Here is a 20524-nt window from a genome sequence, read left to right on the forward strand (position 1 = left end):
ATTGTTTCCACCTTCCAGCCTACCTCCTGACTATCTCCTGCAATATCTCTTTACTAGTACTTAATGTAGTACTTGAAGCTAGTACTTTCAGCTAATGAATTAGGCCAGCTAATGAGTCTGTCTCTATATATACACACACTGCTTCCCAAGCTCCGCCCCCAGCAACAAATGTAACACCTTAGTGAGCTAGGCTCATTAGCAAACGCACAATAGCAAACAGCTGACCGAATTCCTTACCTCTTCTCAAGCAATGATCAGCAAAAACAACACAGATGAGTCAGTTGGAGACTCTAAGCCAATCTCTTGCAGTATCTCTTGAGTCTCTTCAGTCTCCTGCAATATCTCTTTACTAGTACTTAATGTAGTACTTGAAGCTAGTACTTCCAGCTAATGAATTTGGCCAGCTAATGAGTCTGTCTCTATATATACACACACTGCTTCCTAAGCTCCGCCCCCAGCAACAAATGTAACACCTTAGTGAGCTAGGCTCATTAGCAAACGCACAATAGCAAACAGCTGACCGAATTCCTTACCTCTTCTCAAGCAATGATCAGCAAAAACAACACAGATGAGTCAGTTGGAGACTCTAAGCCAATCTCTTGCAGTATCTCTTGAGTCTCTTCAGTCTCCTGCAATATCTCTTTACTAGTACTTAATGTAGTACTTGAAGCTAGTACTTCCAGCTAATGAATATCATCACACTGTACGTCCATGTGTGTAATGCTGCCTGACTGAGACATATCCCTGTTATCTACATCCTTTGGCAATAATGGTTGCGCATCACTAATTTCATGCAACTGATGTGTAAATAACTCCTCTGAGGGATCAAGTGAAGCGGCTGTGGTGGCTGTGGTGGTAGTGGTGGTGGTGGCGGCGGGCGGGAGAGTGGTAACTTGAGAGCAGGTGACCAAAGCTGAGCTGGAGGAGGATGGTGCATCAAGGTTCTTAGCGGAAGCTGTTGAAGATTGGGTGTCCTGTGTAAGCCAGTCAACTATTTTCTCCGAATTTTTTGGGTTCATGGTAGGTGGCCTCTGAACACTGGGCATTATTCCAGTGACACCCTGTACCCTCTAACGGTATGAGTGGTGGGCCAGACACACACTGGTTTGTAACTGCGATTATATCACAGAAAAATATTAAATTGAATTTTTTTTATCTGCAAGGTATTTGTGAGTGAGTGACACCCTGTAACGGTATGAGTGGTGGGCCAGACACACACTGGTTTGTAACTGCGATTATATCACAGAAAAATATAAAATTGCATTTTTTTTATCTGCAAGGTATTTGTGAGTGAGTGACACCCTGTAACGGTATGAGGGGTGGGCCAGATACACACTGGTTTGTAACTGCGATTATATCACAGAAGAATATTAAATAGAATTTTTTTATCTGCAAGGTATTTGTGAGTGAGTGACACCCTGTAACGGTATGAGTGGTGGGCCAGACACACACTGGTTTGTAACTGCGATTATATCACAGAAAAATATTAAATTGAATTTTTTTTATCTGCAAGGTATTTGTGAGTGAGTGACACCCTGTAACGGTATGAGTGGTGGGCCAGACACACACTGGTTTGTAACTGCGATTATATCACAGAAGAATATTAAATATAATTTTTTTATCTACAAGGTATTTGTGAGTGAGTGACACCCTGTAACGGTATGAGTGGTGGGCCAGACACACACTGGTTTGTAACTGCGATTATATCACAGAAAAATATTAAATTGAATTTTTTTTGTGAGTGACACCCTGTAACGGTATGAGTGGTGGCCTAGCCAAGTAGCCAGTGGCCACAGTACAGTCTGTGGGCCAGACGCACACTGGCTTGCCACTGGGATTATATCACAGAAAAATATTAAATAGAATTTTTTTTATCTGCAAGGTATTGTCTGTGACACCCTGTATGAATGGTGTGCACACAGTACTGTCTGTGACTGAGCCTGCAGCCTCTCACACAACACGGGCAGGCAACTGCAATATACACTGCTCAAAAAAATAAAGGGAACACAAAAATAACACATCCTAGATCTGAGTTAATTAAATATTATTCTGAAATACTTTGTTCTTTACATAGTTGAATGTGCTGACAACAAAATCACACAAAAATAAAAAAATGGAAATCAAATTCTTCAACCCATGGAGGTCTGGATTTGGCGTCACACTCAAAATTAAAGTGGAAAAAAACACTACAGGCTGATCCAACTTTGATGTAATGTCCTTAAAACAAGTCAAAATGAGGCTCAGTAGTGTGTGTGGCCTGTATGTCCTCCCTACAACGCCTGTGCATGCTCCTGATGAGGTGGCGACGGTCTCCTGAGGGATCTCCTCCCAGACCTGGACTAAAGCATCTGCCAACTCCTGGACAGACTGTGGTGCAACGTGACGTTGGTAGATAGAGCGAGACATGATGTCCCAGATGTGCTCAATTGGATTCAGGTCTGGGGAACGGGCGGGCCAGTCCATAGCATCAATGCCTTCGTCTTGCAGGAACTGCTGACACACTCCAGCCACATGAGGTCTAGCATTGTCTTGCATTAGGAGGAACCCAGGGCCAACCGCACCAGCATATGGTCTCACAAGGGGTCTGAGGATCTCATCTCGGTACCTAATGGCAGTCAGGCTACCTCTGGCGAGCACATGGTGGGCTGTGCGGCCCTCCAAAGAAATGCCACCCCACACCATTACTGACCCAATGCCAAACCGGTCATGCTGGAGGATGTTGCAGGCAGCAGAACTTTCTCCACGGTGTCTCCAAACTCTGTCACGTCTGTCACATGTGCTCAGTGTGAGCCTGCTTTAATCTGTGAAGAGCACAGGGCGCCAGTGGCGAATTTGCCAATCTTGGTGTTCTCTGGCAAATGCCAAACGTCCTGCACGGTGTTGGGCTGTAAGCACAACCCCCACCTGTGGACGTCGGGCCCTCATATCACCCTCATAGAGTCTGTTTCTGACCATTTGAGCAGACACATGCACATTTGTGGCCTGCTGGAGGTCATTTTGCAGGGCTCTGGCAGTGCTCCTCCTGTTCCTCCTTGCACAAAGGCGGAGGTAGCGGTCCTGCTGCTGGGTTGTTGCCCTCCTACCGCCTCCTCCATGTCTCCTGATGTACTGGCCTGTCTCCTGGTAGAGCCTCCATGCTCTGGACACTATGCTAACAGACACAGCAAACCTTCTTGCCACAGCTCACATTGATGTGCCATCCTGGAGAAGCTGCACTACCTGAGCCACTTGTGTGGGTTGTAGACTCCGTCTCATGCTACCACTGCCAGCATTCAAAAGTGACCAAAACATCAGCCAGGAAGCATAGGAACTGAGAAGTGGTCTGTGGTCATCACCTGCAGAACCACTCCTTTATTGGGGGTGTCTTGCTAATTGCCTATAATTTCCACCTGTTGTCTATCCCATTTGCACAACAGCATGTGAAATTGATTGTCACTCAGTGTTGCTTCCTAAGTGGACAGTTTGATTTCACAGAAGTGTGATTGACTTGTAGTTACATTGTGTTGTTTAAGTGTTCCCTTTATTATTTTGAGCAGTGTATATAAATATAAAATAAAAAAAAGCAGACTGATGTACCAGCCCTGAAAAGGGTTTTTTGGGGTGCTGTCAGGACGCTGTCCTTACAGCAGATGAGTCTGTGGACACAGAACACTGCCCTAGCTAACGCTTTCCCTATTAGATCAGCAGCAGCAGCACTCTCCCTCCTCTCACTAAGAATGCAGCTTCCGAATGAATCTAAAATGGATGCTGTCCAGGAGGTGGGAGGGTCTGGGAGGGAGGGTCTGCTGCTGATTGGCTGGAATGTGTCTGCTGACTGTGAGGTACAGGGTCAAAGTTTACTCAATGATGATGTATAGGGGGCGGACCGAACATCGCATATGTTTGCCCGCCGCGGCGAACGCGAACAAGCTATGTTCGCTGAGAACTATTCGCCGGCGAACTATTCGGGACATCTCTAGCAGTATGGGAGGGAATATAAAGGAAAGAGCATTAGTCTAAATAGGTGACACATGGGAGAAGGAAATGAGATGAGAAAGTGAAATCAAAACAAAGAACATCATGCAAGAGGTAGAGAAGGACGTCTGTCAGACCTTCTCACAGAACTGGCGGTGACAAAAACGCTTTGACTTATCCAGGCCATTCACAGATTTTTTTTTTTTTGTACATATTGTACTTCATGACACTGATAAAATGAAGTAAAACTAAATCATTTTTATTTATAAAAAAAATTCAAAACTTTCCAAGTTTCAATTTCTCTACTTCTATTATACATAGTAATACCTCAAAAAAAAGTTATTACTTTACATTCTCCATATGTCTACTTCATGTTTGGATCATTTTGGGAATGCCATTTTAGTTTTTGGGGACGTTACAATGCTTAGAAGTCTAGAAGCAAATCATGAAAATTTTCTGAAATTTTCAAAAACCCAATTTTTAGGGACCAGTTCCGGTCTGAAGTCACTTTGTGAGGCTTACATATTAGAAACCACCCAAAAATGACCCCATTCTAGAAACTACACCCCTCAATGTATTCAAAACTGATTTTACAAACATCATTAACTCTTTAGGTGCTCCACAAGAGTTATTGGCAAATGGAGATGAAATTTCAGAATTTAAATTTTTGGGCAAATTTTCCATTTTAATAAATCTTTTCCACTAACAAAGCAAGGGTTAACAGCCAAACTAAACTCTATATTTATTGCCCTGACTCTGCGGTTTACAGAAACACCCCATATGTGGTCGTACACTACTGTACAGCCACACGGCAGGGCATAGAGGGAAAGGAGCGCCCTGTGGTTTTTGGAAGACAGATACCATTTGAAGTCCCCCTGATGCACCCCTACAGTAGAAACTCCCTAAAAGTGATCCCATTTTGGAAACTACAGGATAAGGTGGCAGTTTTGTTGGGACTATTTTTAGGGTACATATGACTTTTAGTATCTCCATAGTCTGAGTCAGTTTTTTTTAAAGTTTTTAGCCAATTATCTTAGGTAGGGGCTAATTCTTTGTGGGATGAGGGGACGGTTTTATTGGCGCTATTTTGGGGGCTATATGACTTTTTGATCGCTTGCTATTACACTTTTTGTTATGTAAGGTGACCAAAAAAATTCATTTTTTTGCACGTTTTTCATTTATTTATTTTTTTACCGGGTTAATCTGGGGGGTTTGGTCATGGGGTCAAGGGACTCTCGCCCCTCGTACACACGAAACTTGTAAGTGTACCCTGAGGTACTCTCACAAAATTTGTACAGTTTCACGCCATACCTCGCTCGCTTATAGGGAACATACTGGCAGATAATGAGTCTCCCCTTGAAAGCAATGAGAGACTCATCAACCGCGACCTCCCTTCCAGGTACATAGGCCTCCACAAATTTGACCCTAAAGTGATCGATGACCGGCCTGATTTTGTACAGGCGGTCATAGGCAGGATCACCTTGGTGGGAACATGCTGCATTATCTGCATAATGCAGGCATTTTCGGATGGCCTCAAACCGGGTACGTTTTATGGCCATACTGTAGAGTGGGGTCTGGTAGAGGACGTCCCCACTCCAGTACTGCCTGACACTGGGTTTTTTGACTAGGCCCATGTCCAGCACGAGGCCCCAAAACGTTCTCATCTCGGCTGCACTGACCGGAGTCCAGCCACCAGCCCTAGCCAAAAAGGAGCCCGGGTGTTGAGCAACAAACTGTTGGGCGTACAGGTTCATTTGCTCCACCATCAGATTTACAAAGTGGTCACTGAAAAAAAGACTAAAGTAGTCGTATTCAGTGAAGCCCACTGTGGAAATCTGGATTCCTGGTTGGCCAACAAAATCAGGAATCGCAGGCTCAAAATGCTCTGGGGTACACCAGACAAGTTCACCGGAAAGGGGCTCAGGTGGACTGATCTGGTGGGCCGGAAAACTAGTACGAGCCCCAGAGCTGCTTGTACTAGCGTGGGCCACAGGGTCCCTGGCATGGAGGTCCCTTTGATCCGCCTGGCTGCATCTCTGCCGCCTTGGGGGCTCATCATCATCGCTAGATGATGAGGAGGAAGCGGATGACAACAGGAAAGTGGGGTCATCCTCGTCCTCACTGGGGCTCTCGGACTCGGAGGCAAGCAGGGCATATGCCTCCTCGGCTGAGAATGTCCGGCGGGCCATAGGGGAGTGTGTGTGTGCGTGCGTGTAAATCTTTATTCAGTGTCGCTTTTGTGTGGGGGCACAGGTATTCGCAAACTTTGCCCTACAGCTAAAAAAAATTAAGAAAAACTAACTACATTTTTTTTTTGAAGGTGTAAAAAAAAAAAAAAAGAAAGTTACAAATGTGTGGTGGGGTGGGCGATGCGCTAACAGTGACCAGATGCAAAGAGTGCCGGCCACAGTCAGCGCATGCAAAAAAAAAAAAAAAAACTTGTGTGACAGGTAGGGATCATCCTTCTTCTCCTCTTGCTTTCTAAAACATCACATGGATAAAACAGAATTCATCATCTTTCCCCCATCTTGTTCAACCCCCCCTTCCCCAACAGACCTATCTATCACAATCAATGGCTTGTGCACTCTCCCCGGTCAACCAAGTCCGCTGCCTTGGAGTGACCTTGGATTCTGCCCTCTCCTTCTGACCGAACATCCAAGCCTTCAACTCAAAAACATCGCCCGCATCCGCACTTTCCTTAACTTTGAATCTGTAAAAATGCTTGTACATAACCTCATCATCTCCCGTCTAGACTACTGCAACATTCTCCTCTGTGGCCGTCCTTCTAGCACCTCTCACACCCCTCCAATATATCCTCAACTCTGCTGCCCGACTAATCCACCTCTTATCCTGTTACTCCTCTGCCTCTCCCCTCTGCCAATCCCTTCAATGGCTACCCATTGCCCAGCGAATTCAGTTCAAAATACTAACTAATACATACAAGGCCGTCCACAACCTGTCCCCTCCTTACATCTCTGAGCTACTTTCCCTATACATCCCCACACGCAATCTCCGATTCTCACAAGACCTCCTTTTCTCCTCTCCTCTTATCACCTCTTCCCACAATCGCCTCCAAGATTTCTCCTGTGCATCCCCCACACTCTGGAACTCACTACCCCAACATATCAGACTCTCACCTACAGTGGAATCCTTCAAAAGAAACCTAAAAACCCACCTTTTCAGACAAGCCTACAACCAGTGACCCTGCTGCCTCTATACCGCCATGACCAGCCTCACCCTCACCTACTGTTTCCTTCTCCCATACCATGTACATTGTAAGCCCTCACTGGCAGGGCCCTCTCTCCTTTTGTACCAGTTTGTAACTCGTCTTGTTTATGCTTAGTGCAATTGTCTGTATTATGTATGTATACCCATTTTCATATGTATAGCGCTATGGAATGAATGGCGCTTTAATAATAAATAATAATAATTATAATATTTTAAGTTTGACTGGCCTCAATGGAGACATGTCCCTGAGGGCATGGCACAGCCGGCTCATATGCCACTTGGGGACATCTCACCACTTAGGTGAGTGATTGGCTGCAATGGTGCATGCATCCCCGTCAGTGCAGGGGCCAGTATATAGGGGTGGGGACAATAAAAAAAAAGTCCTGGACAACCCTTTTTATGAGTTTTGAAAACCTTCAGGGGAGCAGACAGACTTATAAACAAATAAAAAATCTTTTCCTACCTGATATAGATTCCTCCATTCCAGCTTTGTGGCTCGGGTCCCCATTGTATTGGAAGTGATGACGTCACGTCTGTCATTTATGTGAGAGCTCAGCCAATAACTGGTCTCTATGAAAAGTCACAAATGCTTTGAAAAGTCACAAATCCAGTGGATTTGCAAATTTTCTGCACTAAAAGCAGGTGTCGGGGCCATATGTATGTATGAGGGGGAGGCCCAATTTGCTTTAACTGCCTAGGGCACCAAAACACCTTATCCCAGCCCTGTCTTGGGAACAAACTATTTCTCTTTTCATCTTGAACTGAATACAAACCAAAATATAAATGCTAATAACATTAGGAATAAATGAAAATATTATGATAGAATAACTATCTGTTCGGCAGGTTACTGTCTCTCCTTAAGGAGAACAGCCCTGAGTGGAAACTTACTGGAAGTGCTCCGTAGTATGGAGACTTATTGTCAATACTCCATGGAAAAACAATATGCAATGAGGAATTTCCTGAGAAAAGAATGGAGAATGGCTCCCTATGAGCCAGGCCTCACTTTCACATCTCAAGGCTTGTTAAAAAGTCAGATTATGGCCTCATGCACACGACCGTTGTTTGGGTCCGCATTCGAGCCGCCATTTTGGCGACTCGGATGCGGACCCATTCATTTCAATAGGGCCACAAAATATGCGGACAGCACTCCGTGTGCTGTCCGCATCCGTGGCCCCGTTCCGCGGCCCACTAAAAAAATATAACATGTCCTATTCTTGTCCGCAAAAAACGGACCGCAAAAAACGGCACGGTCGTATGCATGAGGCCTATGACTCATATGGAGCCATTTCCACAAGGTGGAACAAGTGAGCTAGTTCTCTCTTTGCATAATGTATAACTATCAAAAACAGCATTGAAGAGATTTCTTTCTAATTTAATTCATTTTGGCTTTTTAACAGATGAGGTCCCATGTGAACTCTAAGTGGTTTCTTTATCGAAAATATATAGACAGCACTCTGCACATGTTAATGCCATCTACTTTCATTCCTCTTTACTCAATGGTAAGAACCTTAGTATTACTCTCACTTTGACAAAATTTGGTGATATATATGCTAAAATATTTTATCTGGTTCACCATACTGTATCAAATGTAATGTCACATACAGTAAAAATAACCGACAGAAAAAAAAAATATATATATATAACGCAGAAGTCCAGCAATACAGATAGCGAGCTTATACTAGGACAGGGTATCAATATGTATCAATAGATAGTCCAGCAGGGGTACCCTGTTTATTCATAAAGTAACTAAATTTAATAGGTAATTTCAGAATTTACATATACACAAACAATACAGTACCATGCAAATGATCCATGTAGAGGCCAGAGTATGAATACCTACGATGCCGGTATACACGGCGGGGGGCCGGGGAAGATTATCCCTAGCACTAATTCCCTGAACTGGTCCTCTGCCCAGGGACGTCTCCAAATGGTGGGGGCGCCCTGTCCCCGTACCTAGACTCAAACTCCTAGATATCCCTGGTGAGGTGAGTGGTGGATTGGGACGACATATGTGGTGTCTAACATGGAAAACAGGCACAGAAGAAAGGATAAGTTTAAAAGGTGTCCACTGTATACTGCCCTCGTGGTATGACCAGGAGGTACAGGGCACACCTAGAAGATAAAATACACAAACAAAACACACAATTGGATATAGATATGTTTAAGATAGGTATACATGACCTACAGACCCCGACGCGTTTCGCCCATACGGAAGGTTCATCAGGGGGTTACGTGTAGTAGGCTTGTAAAGATAACGGGACCGTTGCCAATGGTTATGGCCGCCCCGGTTCATTGATGCGTGTGTGCATATATAACAGGAAAAAACAATCCTTTATGACACTACAGACCCACAATAATAGACCGATTGCCAAATGGCAGTTTACATACGATTATGGCAGCGTGATGAGAGAACTCGGCTGCCAACATGCACACTGAGGTAGGCAGTAAAATATTGCACACAAGGTCATTCCTGAGGAGGCTCATAGATAGGAGCATACGTAACTGGCTGAAGTGCAGCACGAAAGGTATGCGTGCCCCAGTTTAATCACCCAGGATGCCGGGCTAACCACCCAGCGGATACATGGTGTGGTCAGTGGTGTAGAATAATGGGTCACCTCAGACCCATTATTCTACACCACTGACCACACCATGTATCCGCTGGGTGGTTAGCCCGGCATCCTGGGTGATTAAACTGGGGCACGCATACCTTTCGTGCTGCACTTCAGCCAGTTACGTATGCTCCTATCTATGAGCCTCCTCAGGAATGACCTTGTGTGCAATATTTTACTGCCTACCTCAGTGTGCATGTTGGCAGCCGAGTTCTCTCATCACGCTGCCATAATCGTATGTAAACTGCCATTTGGCAATCGGTCTATTATTGTGGGTCTGTAGTGTCATAAAGGATTGTTTTTTCCTGTTATATATGCACACACGCATCACTGAACCGGGGCAGCCATAACCATTGGCAACGGTCCCGTTATCTTTACAAGCCTACTACACGTAACCCCCTGATGAACCTTCCGTATGGGCGAAGCGCGTCGGGGTCTGTAGGTCATGTATACCTATCTTAAACATATCTATATCCAATTGTGTGTTTTGTTTGTGTATTTTATCTTCTAGGTGTGCCCTGTACCTCCTGGTCATACCACGAGGGCAGTATACAGTGGACACCTTTTAAACTTATCCTTTCTTCTGTGCCTGTTTTCCATGTTAGACACCACATATGTCGTCCCAATCCACCACTCACCTCACCAGGGATATCTAGGAGTTTGAGTCTAGGTACGGGGACAGGGCGCCCCCACCATTTGGAAACGTCCCTGGGCAGAGGACCAGTTCAGGGAATTAGTGCTAGGGATAATCTTCCCCGGCCCCCCGCCGTGTATACCGGCATCGTAGGTATTCATACTCTGGCCTCTACATGGATCATTTGCATGGTACTGTATTGTTTGTGTATATGTAAATTCTGAAATTACCTATTAAATTTAGTTACTTTATGAATAAACAGGGTACCCCTGCTGGACTATCTATATATATAACGCACCCAGATAGAAATATCAGATTGCAGCAAAACTGGGCATGCAGTTAAGTCTCCGGATCATATTTAAATGATTACAGGTGTGGCTATATAGCAGGATGAATGAAGCAGCTATAACACCTGCGGTCAATTTTCTAAAATATAGCACACAATTCCTTAATTGTGAAGATCCACGTCTACTAGTTTCTGCCATTTGCCACTACACATGCACAATATGAATGGTGTCTATGATTAGTCCATAATTATTAACATCAATTCTGTCATCACATTGGATTGATATTTATGTGTGGATTATGAACAGATTTATAATGTGGGACCAATACTAAATGAACTGCAATTTTTAATATGTGAAGGTGTTATTACACAGTGAAAGAAAAAAACAAAGTGCAATCTATTATTCAATATTGAAGGAAATAATTAATTGGATATAGTGTACTTTATTAATTTTCAGTTATTCAAAACTCTGCTTTTAATATATGCAGTATAATAGCAGTATAATAGTGTGCATGGGCTTTGCACTGGCAGCTTATGGACCAGGATCACATTCATCATAGGTTTTATTTTACTCTATTATTGTTTTATGATTTTTATTGCAATTTTTATTGTAATTTATCAAAGATATCTATTATTAAAGTAAAAATTTAAAAGTAATATATTTAATAATACTTGGGAATATATTAGATTCCCTAATACACTGCTCGAAAAAATAAAGGGAACACAAAAATAACACATCCTAGATCTGAATTAATTAAATATTCTTCTGAAATACTTTGTTCTTTACATAGTTGAATGTGCTGACAACAAAATCACACAAAAATAAAAAAATGGAAATCAAATTTTTCAACCCGTGGAGGTCTGGATTTGGAGTCACACTCAAAATTAAAGTGGAAAAAACACACTACAGGCTGATCCAACTTTGATGTAATGTCCTTAAAACAAGTCAAAATGAGGCTCAGTAGTGTGTGTGGCCTCCACGTGCCTGTATCACCTCCCTACAACGTGCTCCTGATGAGGTGGCGGACGGTCTCCTGAGGGATCTCCTCCCAGACCTGGACTAAATAATCTGCCAACTCCTGAACAGTCTGTGGTGCAAAGTGACGTTGGTGGATAGAGCGAGACATGATGTCCCAGATGTGCTCAATTGGATTCAAGTCTGGGGAACGGGCGGGCCAGTCCATAGCATCAATGCCTTCGTCTTGCAGGAACTGCTGACACACTCCAGCCACATGAGGTCTAGCATTGTCTTGCATTAGGAGGAACCCAGGGCCAACCGCACCAGCATATGGTCTCACAAGGGGTCTGAGGATCTCATCTCGGTACCTAATGGCAGTCAGGCTACCTCTGGCGAGCACATGGAGGGCTGTGCGACCCTCCAAAGAAATGCCACCCCACACCATTACTGACCCAATGCCAAACCGGTCATGCTGGAGGATGTTGCAGGCAGCAGAACGTTCTCCACGGCGTCTCAAGACTGTCACGTCTGTCACATGTGCTCAGTGTGAACCTGCTTTCATCTGTGAAGAGCACAGGGCGCCAGTGGCGAATTTGCCAATCTTGGTGTTCTCTGGCAAATGCCAAACAGCCTGCACGTGTTGGGCTGTAAGCACAACCCCCACCTGTGGACGTCGGGCCCTCATATCACCCTCATGGAGTCTGTTTCTGACCGTTTGAGCAGACACATGCACATTTGTGGCCTGCTGGAGGTCATTTTGCAGGGCTCTGGCAGTGCTCCTCCTGTTCCTCCTTGCACAAAGGCGGAGGTAGCAGTCCTGCTGCTGGGTTGTTGCCCTCCTACGGCCTCCTCCACGTCTCCTGATGTACTGGCCTGTCTCCTGGTAGCGCCTCCATGCTCTGGACACTACACTGACAGACACAGCAAACCTTCTTGCCACAGCTCGCATTGATGTGCCATCCTGGATAAGCTGCACTACCTGAGCCACTTGTGTGGGTTGTAGACTCCGTCTCATGCTACCACTAGAGTGAAAGCACCGGCAGCATTCAAAAGTGACCAAAACATCAGCCAGGAAGCATAGGAACTGAGAAGTGGTCTGTAGTCACCACCTGCAGAACCACTCCTTTATTGGGGTGTCTTGCTAATTGCCTATAATTTCCAACTGTTGTCTATCCCATTTGCAAAACAGCATGTGAAATTGATTGTCACTCAGTGTTGCTTCCTAAGTGGACAGTTTGATTTCACAGAAGTGTGATTGACTTGGAGTTACATTGTGTTGTTTAAGTGTTCCCTTTATTTTTTTGAGCAGTGTATATTCTTTTTTTCCCCAGACATTGCTACTTGTAGAGCCAGTCATTTCAAATATACTGACTTGGGTAGTGCACCCTTGCTGAGAGATTGTTGACTGCTAGACACTATGATGAACTAAAATACATTTTGTCCAGTTGACTTAGACTTTGAGAGGGGCCCATGCAGTGGCTGGGTTTGGGGTTGCCCCAATGTTATGCTGGGTCCCTCAGACACTGTTGAGGTGTCACCATGTGTTGCTGCTCTCCGGAAGGGATGGTAAGGTGTGGTGCACCCCAATGGGAAATAAGTCTAAAGAGTCAGGGTCTGCAGTAATCCCTCTTTACTGGAGGGATTCAGGTGCAAAACAATACAGGCGAGGTGTAGGGCTGGCTTCTTCAGTCTCCTCCCTGGCAGGAGAAGGGTTTGATGATGAGGAAAGGACTGAGCTAGCTGTCCCTCTCTCTCTTCAGAAGGCTGGTACCCTGGTCCAAAGCTGGTGATCCAGGGTCTGTGGCAGAGTATCCCTGTCTCGGCATCTTCTTCTGGTCACTCAGTAGTCTGGCAGAGTCTCCTCTTCTAAGCACTTTTTCTTAACTGCACCACACTAGGGGCTCTGACTGCTCTATTTATATACCATTTCTAGCTAGACTGGAACCTTCTTTTGGGAGGGGTGGAGTGGAGAAACTCAGCACAAACAATTACAAAGTTACTACTTCTGTCTGACATAGACTTACATTAGAGCTTCATCGATACTCAATGGCAATAACACAGCAGTTTTTGTAGACAAAAACAAGTTTCCAGACATAACAACATAGCTAAAGCCAGACATTCAGAACGTCTGGCTTTTTCCCTCCAAAACATTGTCTTCTTTAAACTCTATGGCAGTTGTGGAAAATTACCAGCTTCTCATTCAAAGTCAGTATCCATTAACCCTTTCCACAGAGCCTTGCAAATACAGTGATAATGAACAGGATATATATCACAACATAAAATGCAGTTACACAGTATTAAACACTGCAAGTTTTCAAGTGAAATTAAGTAAGAAGTTTAGAACTTTGCATAGGGGAAATAGACAAGGTCCAGATGTTGTGGGAATATTTATGCTGTCTCCCATTGACAGTCTATATTATTTATGTGAATTAATTAGAATCTGTAATGAAGGAGATTCTAATCTATTATCATAAATACCAAGCTAAAACGAGCTTGTGATCTGCGCTAAGTTAGATGACAAAAAGAAGGTGGTGGTGTATCAAAATATATATTTATTGAATAACAATAATATGGTGAAAACTAATATAAGAAAATTGGTGACAATTGAAATTCAATCAATGATATGCAAAATAGTAAGAAAGTCAAAATAATCTAAAGTACATATATTCACTATATAACAATACCCCTCAATTATATTTTAAATCAATTTAATACCTGATTTCTCTCAGCCGACAAATGTTTGATTAAACCTAAATCTGGTTTATCTTTTATCTATACAGATATATATACATAATCAACCATATCGGTCTAGAACTGAATTCAGTTCCTTGGAGATGATACTGTGTTTTCACCAGTATATTTTCAATCTCCCTAGATTAGATTAAGTTTTAGGATGATGGTGCAGGTACACCCCAACCTTATTCCAAAACAGATACTATACACAAAGTATGGTTAATTGAATATATATATATATATATACAGTCAGGTCCATAAATATTGGGACATCGATGCAATTGTAATATTTTTGGCTCTATACACCACCATAATGGATTTGAAATGAAACGAACAATATGTGCTTTAACTGCAGACTGTCAGCTTTAATTTGAAGGTATTTACATCCAAATCAGGTGAACGGTGTAGGAATTACAACAGTTTCCATATGTGCCTCCCACTTGTTAAGGAACCAAAAGTAATGGGACAATTGGCTTCTCAGCTGTTCCATGGCCAGGTGTGTGTTATTCCCTCATTATCCCAATTACAATGAGCAGATAAAAGGTCCAGAGTTCATTTCAAGTGTGCTATTTGCATTTGGAATCTGTTGCTGTCAACTTTTGAGATGAGATCCAAAGAGCTGTCACTATCAGTGAAGCAAGCCATCATTAGGCTGAAAAAAAACAAAACAAACCCATCAGAGAGATAGGAAACACATTAGGCGTGGCCAAAACAACTGTTTGGAACATTCTTAAAAAGAAGGAACACATCGGTGAGCTCAGCAACACCAAAAGACCCGGAAGACCTCGGAAAACAACTGTGGTGGATGACTGAAGAATTCTTTCCCTGGTAAAGAAACACCCTTCACAACAATTGGCCAGATCAAGAACACTCTCCAGGAGGTAGGTGTATATGTGTCAAAGTCAACAATCAAGAGAAGACTTCACCAGAGTGAATACAGAGGGTTCACCACAAAATGTAAACCATTGGCGAGCCTCAAAAACAGGAAGGCCAGATTAGAGTTTGCCAAACGACATCTAAAAAAGCCTTCACAGTTCTGGAACAACATCCTATAGACAGATGAGACCAAGATAAACTTGTACCAGAGTGATGGGAAGAGAAGAGTATGGAGAAGGAAAGGAATTGCTCATGATCCTAAGCATACCACCTCATCAGTGAAGCATGGTGGTGGTAGTGTCATGGCGTGGGCATGTATGGCTGCCAATGGAACTGGTTCTCTTGTATTTATTGATGATGTGACTGCTGACAAAAAGCAGCAGGATGAATTCTGAAGTGTTTCGGGCAATATTATCTGCTCATATTCAGCCAAATGCTTCAGAACTCATTGGACGGCGCTTCACAGTGCAGATGGACAATGACCCAAAGCATTCTGCAAAAGCAACCAGAGAGTTTTTTAAGGGAAAGAAGTGGAATGTTATACAATGGCCAAGTCAATCACCTGACCTGAATCCGATTGAGCATGCATTTCACTTGCTGAAGACAAAACTGAAGGGAAAATGCCCCAAGAACAAGCAGGAACTAAAGACAGTTGCAGTAAAGGCCTGGCAGAGCATCACCAGGGATGAAACCCAGCGTCTGGTGATGTCTATATGTTGCAGACTTCAGGCTGTAATTGACTGCTGAGGATTTGCAACCAAGTATTAAAAAGTGAAAGTTTGATTTATGATTATTATTTTGTCCCATTACTTTTGGTTCCTTAACAAGTGGGAGGCACATATGCAAACTGTTGTAATTCCTACACCGTTTACCTGATTTGGATGTAAATACCCTCAAATTAAAGCTGACAGTCCGCAGTTAAAGCACATCTTGTTCGTTTCATTTCAAATCCATTATGGGGGTGTATAGAGCCCCAAATGTTAGAATTGTGTCGATGTCCCAATATTTATGGACCTGACTGTATATATATATATATATATATATATCAAGGAAAAAAGGCGGCACTGGTACAAAATCAGTAGGAGTTAGGGTGCACGTCCCAAGGGGAATAGGCTTCTTGCCCCAATGTGTAGATCCAGAAAAACGGGTGGCACTCCAAGAGATAAAAGAAAGTGAACCTTTATTCACCCAGGTGGGTGAATAAAGGTTCACTTTCTTTTATCTCTTGGAGTGCCGCCCGTTTTTCTGGATCTATATATATATACATATATATATATATATATATATAAACTTTGGATAAATGAGGATGCAGCACACTGTTGAGTGCGGGTGCAGGCCAGTGTGGACCGGCACCTGGGTCCAATTCAATAAAAATGAAAGAAGGCCAGCCGCACACCACGGATTTCAGCAGATTTCAGCAGAAAACGTGTAGTTTATTCGCCCAGTGTCAGCAGCGACGTTTCAACAGCTTGTTGCTGTCTTTCTCAAGCTATGTGCACATGTGTTACAAGCATACAATATAAAGGTGCATCAATAAAAAATGTAATCAAATCAATTTGTGCATACAAAGATGGAAATTCATAAAAAAAACATGGTTCATCTTAGTGAGCAAAGTACATAAATAATACCCCAAAAATTACAAAAATATGAAAAAGTGTCCTGTTAATTTACATAGCGCAGAAAGACTAACTGATGACCACATCAAAGATGGCCAGGCCTGTCTCTCAGTCAGTGTGCGCATGTCCATGTAGAAGAATCGACCTCGCACCAATGGTCACGTGATCCATGTCACATGATCGGACATGTCAGGTACACAAACTGTATTGAGAGAATCTTTGTACTAAAGTATGGGTCTGGAACACATTGGACCCGGGATTCCCACAATGAAACAAATGTGGACATCCAGTATCCAGCGTTTCGTCAACCTCATTGGCTGGCCATGCAATCACCCTGACGTGCACACAATAGGGAGGGTTAGTGTCCAACGGCAGTGATTAACTGTGTCAGCGGTCCAATCACTGTTGAGCTCAGGAGGTGACGATGTCGCAAAGGACCTCCCCGCGAACCGTCGCCCACCCCAATGGACCACCTCACCCTCCACTCCGTACACAGAGTGTCAATTCCAGAGCTAGATATAATAATGATAATAATATCAGCAAAATCTCATTAGGAGAAGAACGTGTTTATATACTATGTGGGTAGGCCCCGAACTAACATGGATCATGCTCCACATCTGCACCGGAGCAACAGTTGGGTCATCATATGTGTGGACAATATAAAGAAAGACTGTGGGTAGCCGACCGGACCAACAATGTTCTTCTCACCATACAGGGCATCAGTCCTGACCCTAAGTAGTATGTAAATCTAAAAACAAAAGAAAGAATTTGTTTTAAAAAAAATCTTTCATACATAAATCAAAAAAATTAACTTGATTACTATGTACACATGTAAACTCAACCTACAGTAGGGGATAAGGACCGAGCAGCAACCGGCAAGAGACACCACTAATCCACTCAGAAATCAACATTCAACCCTTTAGGCTTCAAGGTTTTCAAAGTGAAAATCCAGAATAGCTCACGCTTTTTGAGGAGAGCTTGTCTGTCTCCCCCAAGCTTACCCAATTCTATCTGTTCCAATATACGGAACCGCAGATCTTTTTGTGTGTGTCCTGCCTCTTTGAAGTGTTTGGACACCGGCAAATCCATTTTTTCTTTTCTGATAGAGTATCGGTGTTGATTTAACCATGTCTTTACGTCCCACGTGGTCTCACCAACATACCACCTCCCACAGGGACATGTCAGCTGGTAGACGAATCACACGTCAAATACTGAGTAATTTTAATCATTTTGTTGGTAGCTGGATTAAGGAATGTATCCCCTTTCAACATAAGGTTGCAATTTATGCAATGATAGCATGGGTAGCACCCAGTCCGCGTGGAGCCACACAATGCTCTCACGCTGGTCCTGGCACTACCCACGTCAGATTTCACCAATCTATCTCCCAAGTTGTGTCCTCTGCAATAGGAAAATAGAGGTGGTGTATCGAACCGCGATGCCAGCTCTGTACAGACCATCAGCTGACTGAGTTTTTAATGTTTTGGTAATAAGGGGACACACCTGCACTAATTGGTGGCAATTACAGTACTTGTTATATATTGTAAACACTATGTAACTTAATAGGACACTTTTTCATATGTACTGTATTTTGTAATTTTTGCGGTATTATTTATGTACTTTGCTCACTAAGATGAACTATGGTTTTTATGAATTTCCATCTTTGTATGCACAAATTGATTTGATTAAATTTTTAATTGATGCACCTTTATATTGTATGCTTGTAACACATGTGCACATAGCTTGAGAAAGACAGCAACAAGCTGTTGAAACGTCGCTGCTGACACTGGGCAAATAAACTACACGTTTTCTGCTGAAATCCGTGGTGTGCGGCTGGCCTTCTTTCATTTTTATATATATATATATACATATATATATATATATATATATATATATATATATTATCCTATAAAATATAGGTAAGGTTATACTATACCAAAAATGTCAGCTAGCAGAAATCAGTTTCAATGGTTCTAAGATGGCTGCCTCCAATGACTGAAAAGGTGGCCAGAGCTGGATCTGATGGATTAATATGTCTTCTTCAAGATGTCCATCCCAAGCTGATTCAAGAAGATGATGAGGATGATGATGATCTGCCTCCTGATCTCATCTGATGATCTGATGATGGTCCCTCTCTGTCAGCCCATACCATCTTTTTATCCTATCTAAAATGGGACTGGTCTAGTTTAATCAACTAGTGACATAATTTTAAACCTAATATGACCTCCCCTAGGGATTTTGCAATAAATTCCTTAATTCTATTCTACCACCAGATGGCACCTAAGGACCACGTATAAATTTTGGAATTAATTTGGATTTTACTTATTAACTGATTTTAAAAACAGGATTTGGAATGTCTAACAAGGAAACAATAGAATGTTGACTCTCACACAGTAATCATATATACATTTTGTTAACTTCCAGTCTAGTTACACAATCCAAAGTCCTACCCTATTCATGGATTATCACTGTCTGTTTGGGAACCACCATAAATTTTACTCAGCCATTGTCTCTGTGTAAATCCATTGTTTGTTCTTGAACATTTGTGTCTACAAACCCAAGAACAGGTTTCCTAAGACTGAAGTAATTCGTTAACTTACACCTTGAAGCTATGGGAAAAGAAATTCCCCTTAATTCATACATAATATATATATATATATATATATATATATATATACAGTACAGACCAAAAGTTTGGACACACCTTCTCATTCAAAGAGTTTTCTATATTTTCATGACTATGAAGGCATCAAAACTATGAATTAACACGTGGAATTATATACATAACAAACAAGTGTGAAACAACTGAAAATATGTCATATTCTAGGTTCTTCAAAGTAGCCACCTTTTGCTTTGATTACTGCTTTGCACACTATTGGCATTCTCTTGATGAGCTTCAAGAGGTAGTCCCCTGAAATGGTTTTCACTTCACAGGTGTGCCCTGTCGGGTTTAATAAGTGGGATTTCTTGCCTTATAAATGGGGTTGGGACTATCAGTTGCTGTGAAGGACTTTTATGCAATTGCCTATATGCTTCAGTTTGATTCTCTCCCTGCTATTTTGAGGACTATATTGTTCGGTTCCAAATGTCAAGAATGAATGTATTCGTGTACCGGACAATGATGTTGAGATTATGTTTGTATGTGGGATAGAAAGTACTTGTGTGAAATTGTTAAGAATTGTAAATGTTCTGGCCAGCAGATAATTGAGCTGTGTGTATTGGTAAAACTCAATTGTCTAGCCTGGCCCAGAGGAGGAGTTTTAGGATAATTGAGCTGTTGTCACGGCTGTATGTGGGCAACAATAGTAATACACAGTACAGAGCTACTGACTGGACCCAGAACTAGGGAGGATAACGGGTGACCCCTGTCCGACCCTCAACGCTCTCCCTATTCTGCTAAAGCACATGCCCGGATCCAAATGGCGGAAAGAGGCATGCCCACGTGCCTAAGACTAATGACCACTGTAACCCCTACAATAGTGGAAGGGGCACGGCCACCAGTGCCCTACTCAGTATATGGAGGGAACCGTGGCCACCTCAGATCCAGTCAGAAAATAAACAGGAACACAACAATGTCTGCACACTTAGCTGACGGTGTTGCAGCCGCAGAGAAGACGGATCCAAGGACAGGCT

At 42.9% G+C, this 20524-nt stretch overlaps 1 protein-coding gene across 1 annotated transcript in view; it reads left to right on the forward strand.

Annotated features, from left to right (window-relative positions):
• The window catches only part of KMO (kynurenine 3-monooxygenase), a 1955166-nt gene that overhangs the window by 1485673 nt on the left and 448969 nt on the right, over window positions 1-20524 (forward strand). The window contains exon 13 of the mRNA XM_040429299.1: window positions 8580-8681. Within this exon, the coding sequence (XP_040285233.1) occupies window positions 8580-8681 (102 nt within the window). The remainder of the gene's footprint in view (window positions 1-8579; window positions 8682-20524) is intronic.

This window comes from Bufo bufo, chromosome 4 (assembly GCF_905171765.1).
Source record: "Bufo bufo chromosome 4, aBufBuf1.1, whole genome shotgun sequence".
NCBI lineage: Eukaryota > Metazoa > Chordata > Amphibia > Anura > Bufonidae > Bufo > Bufo bufo.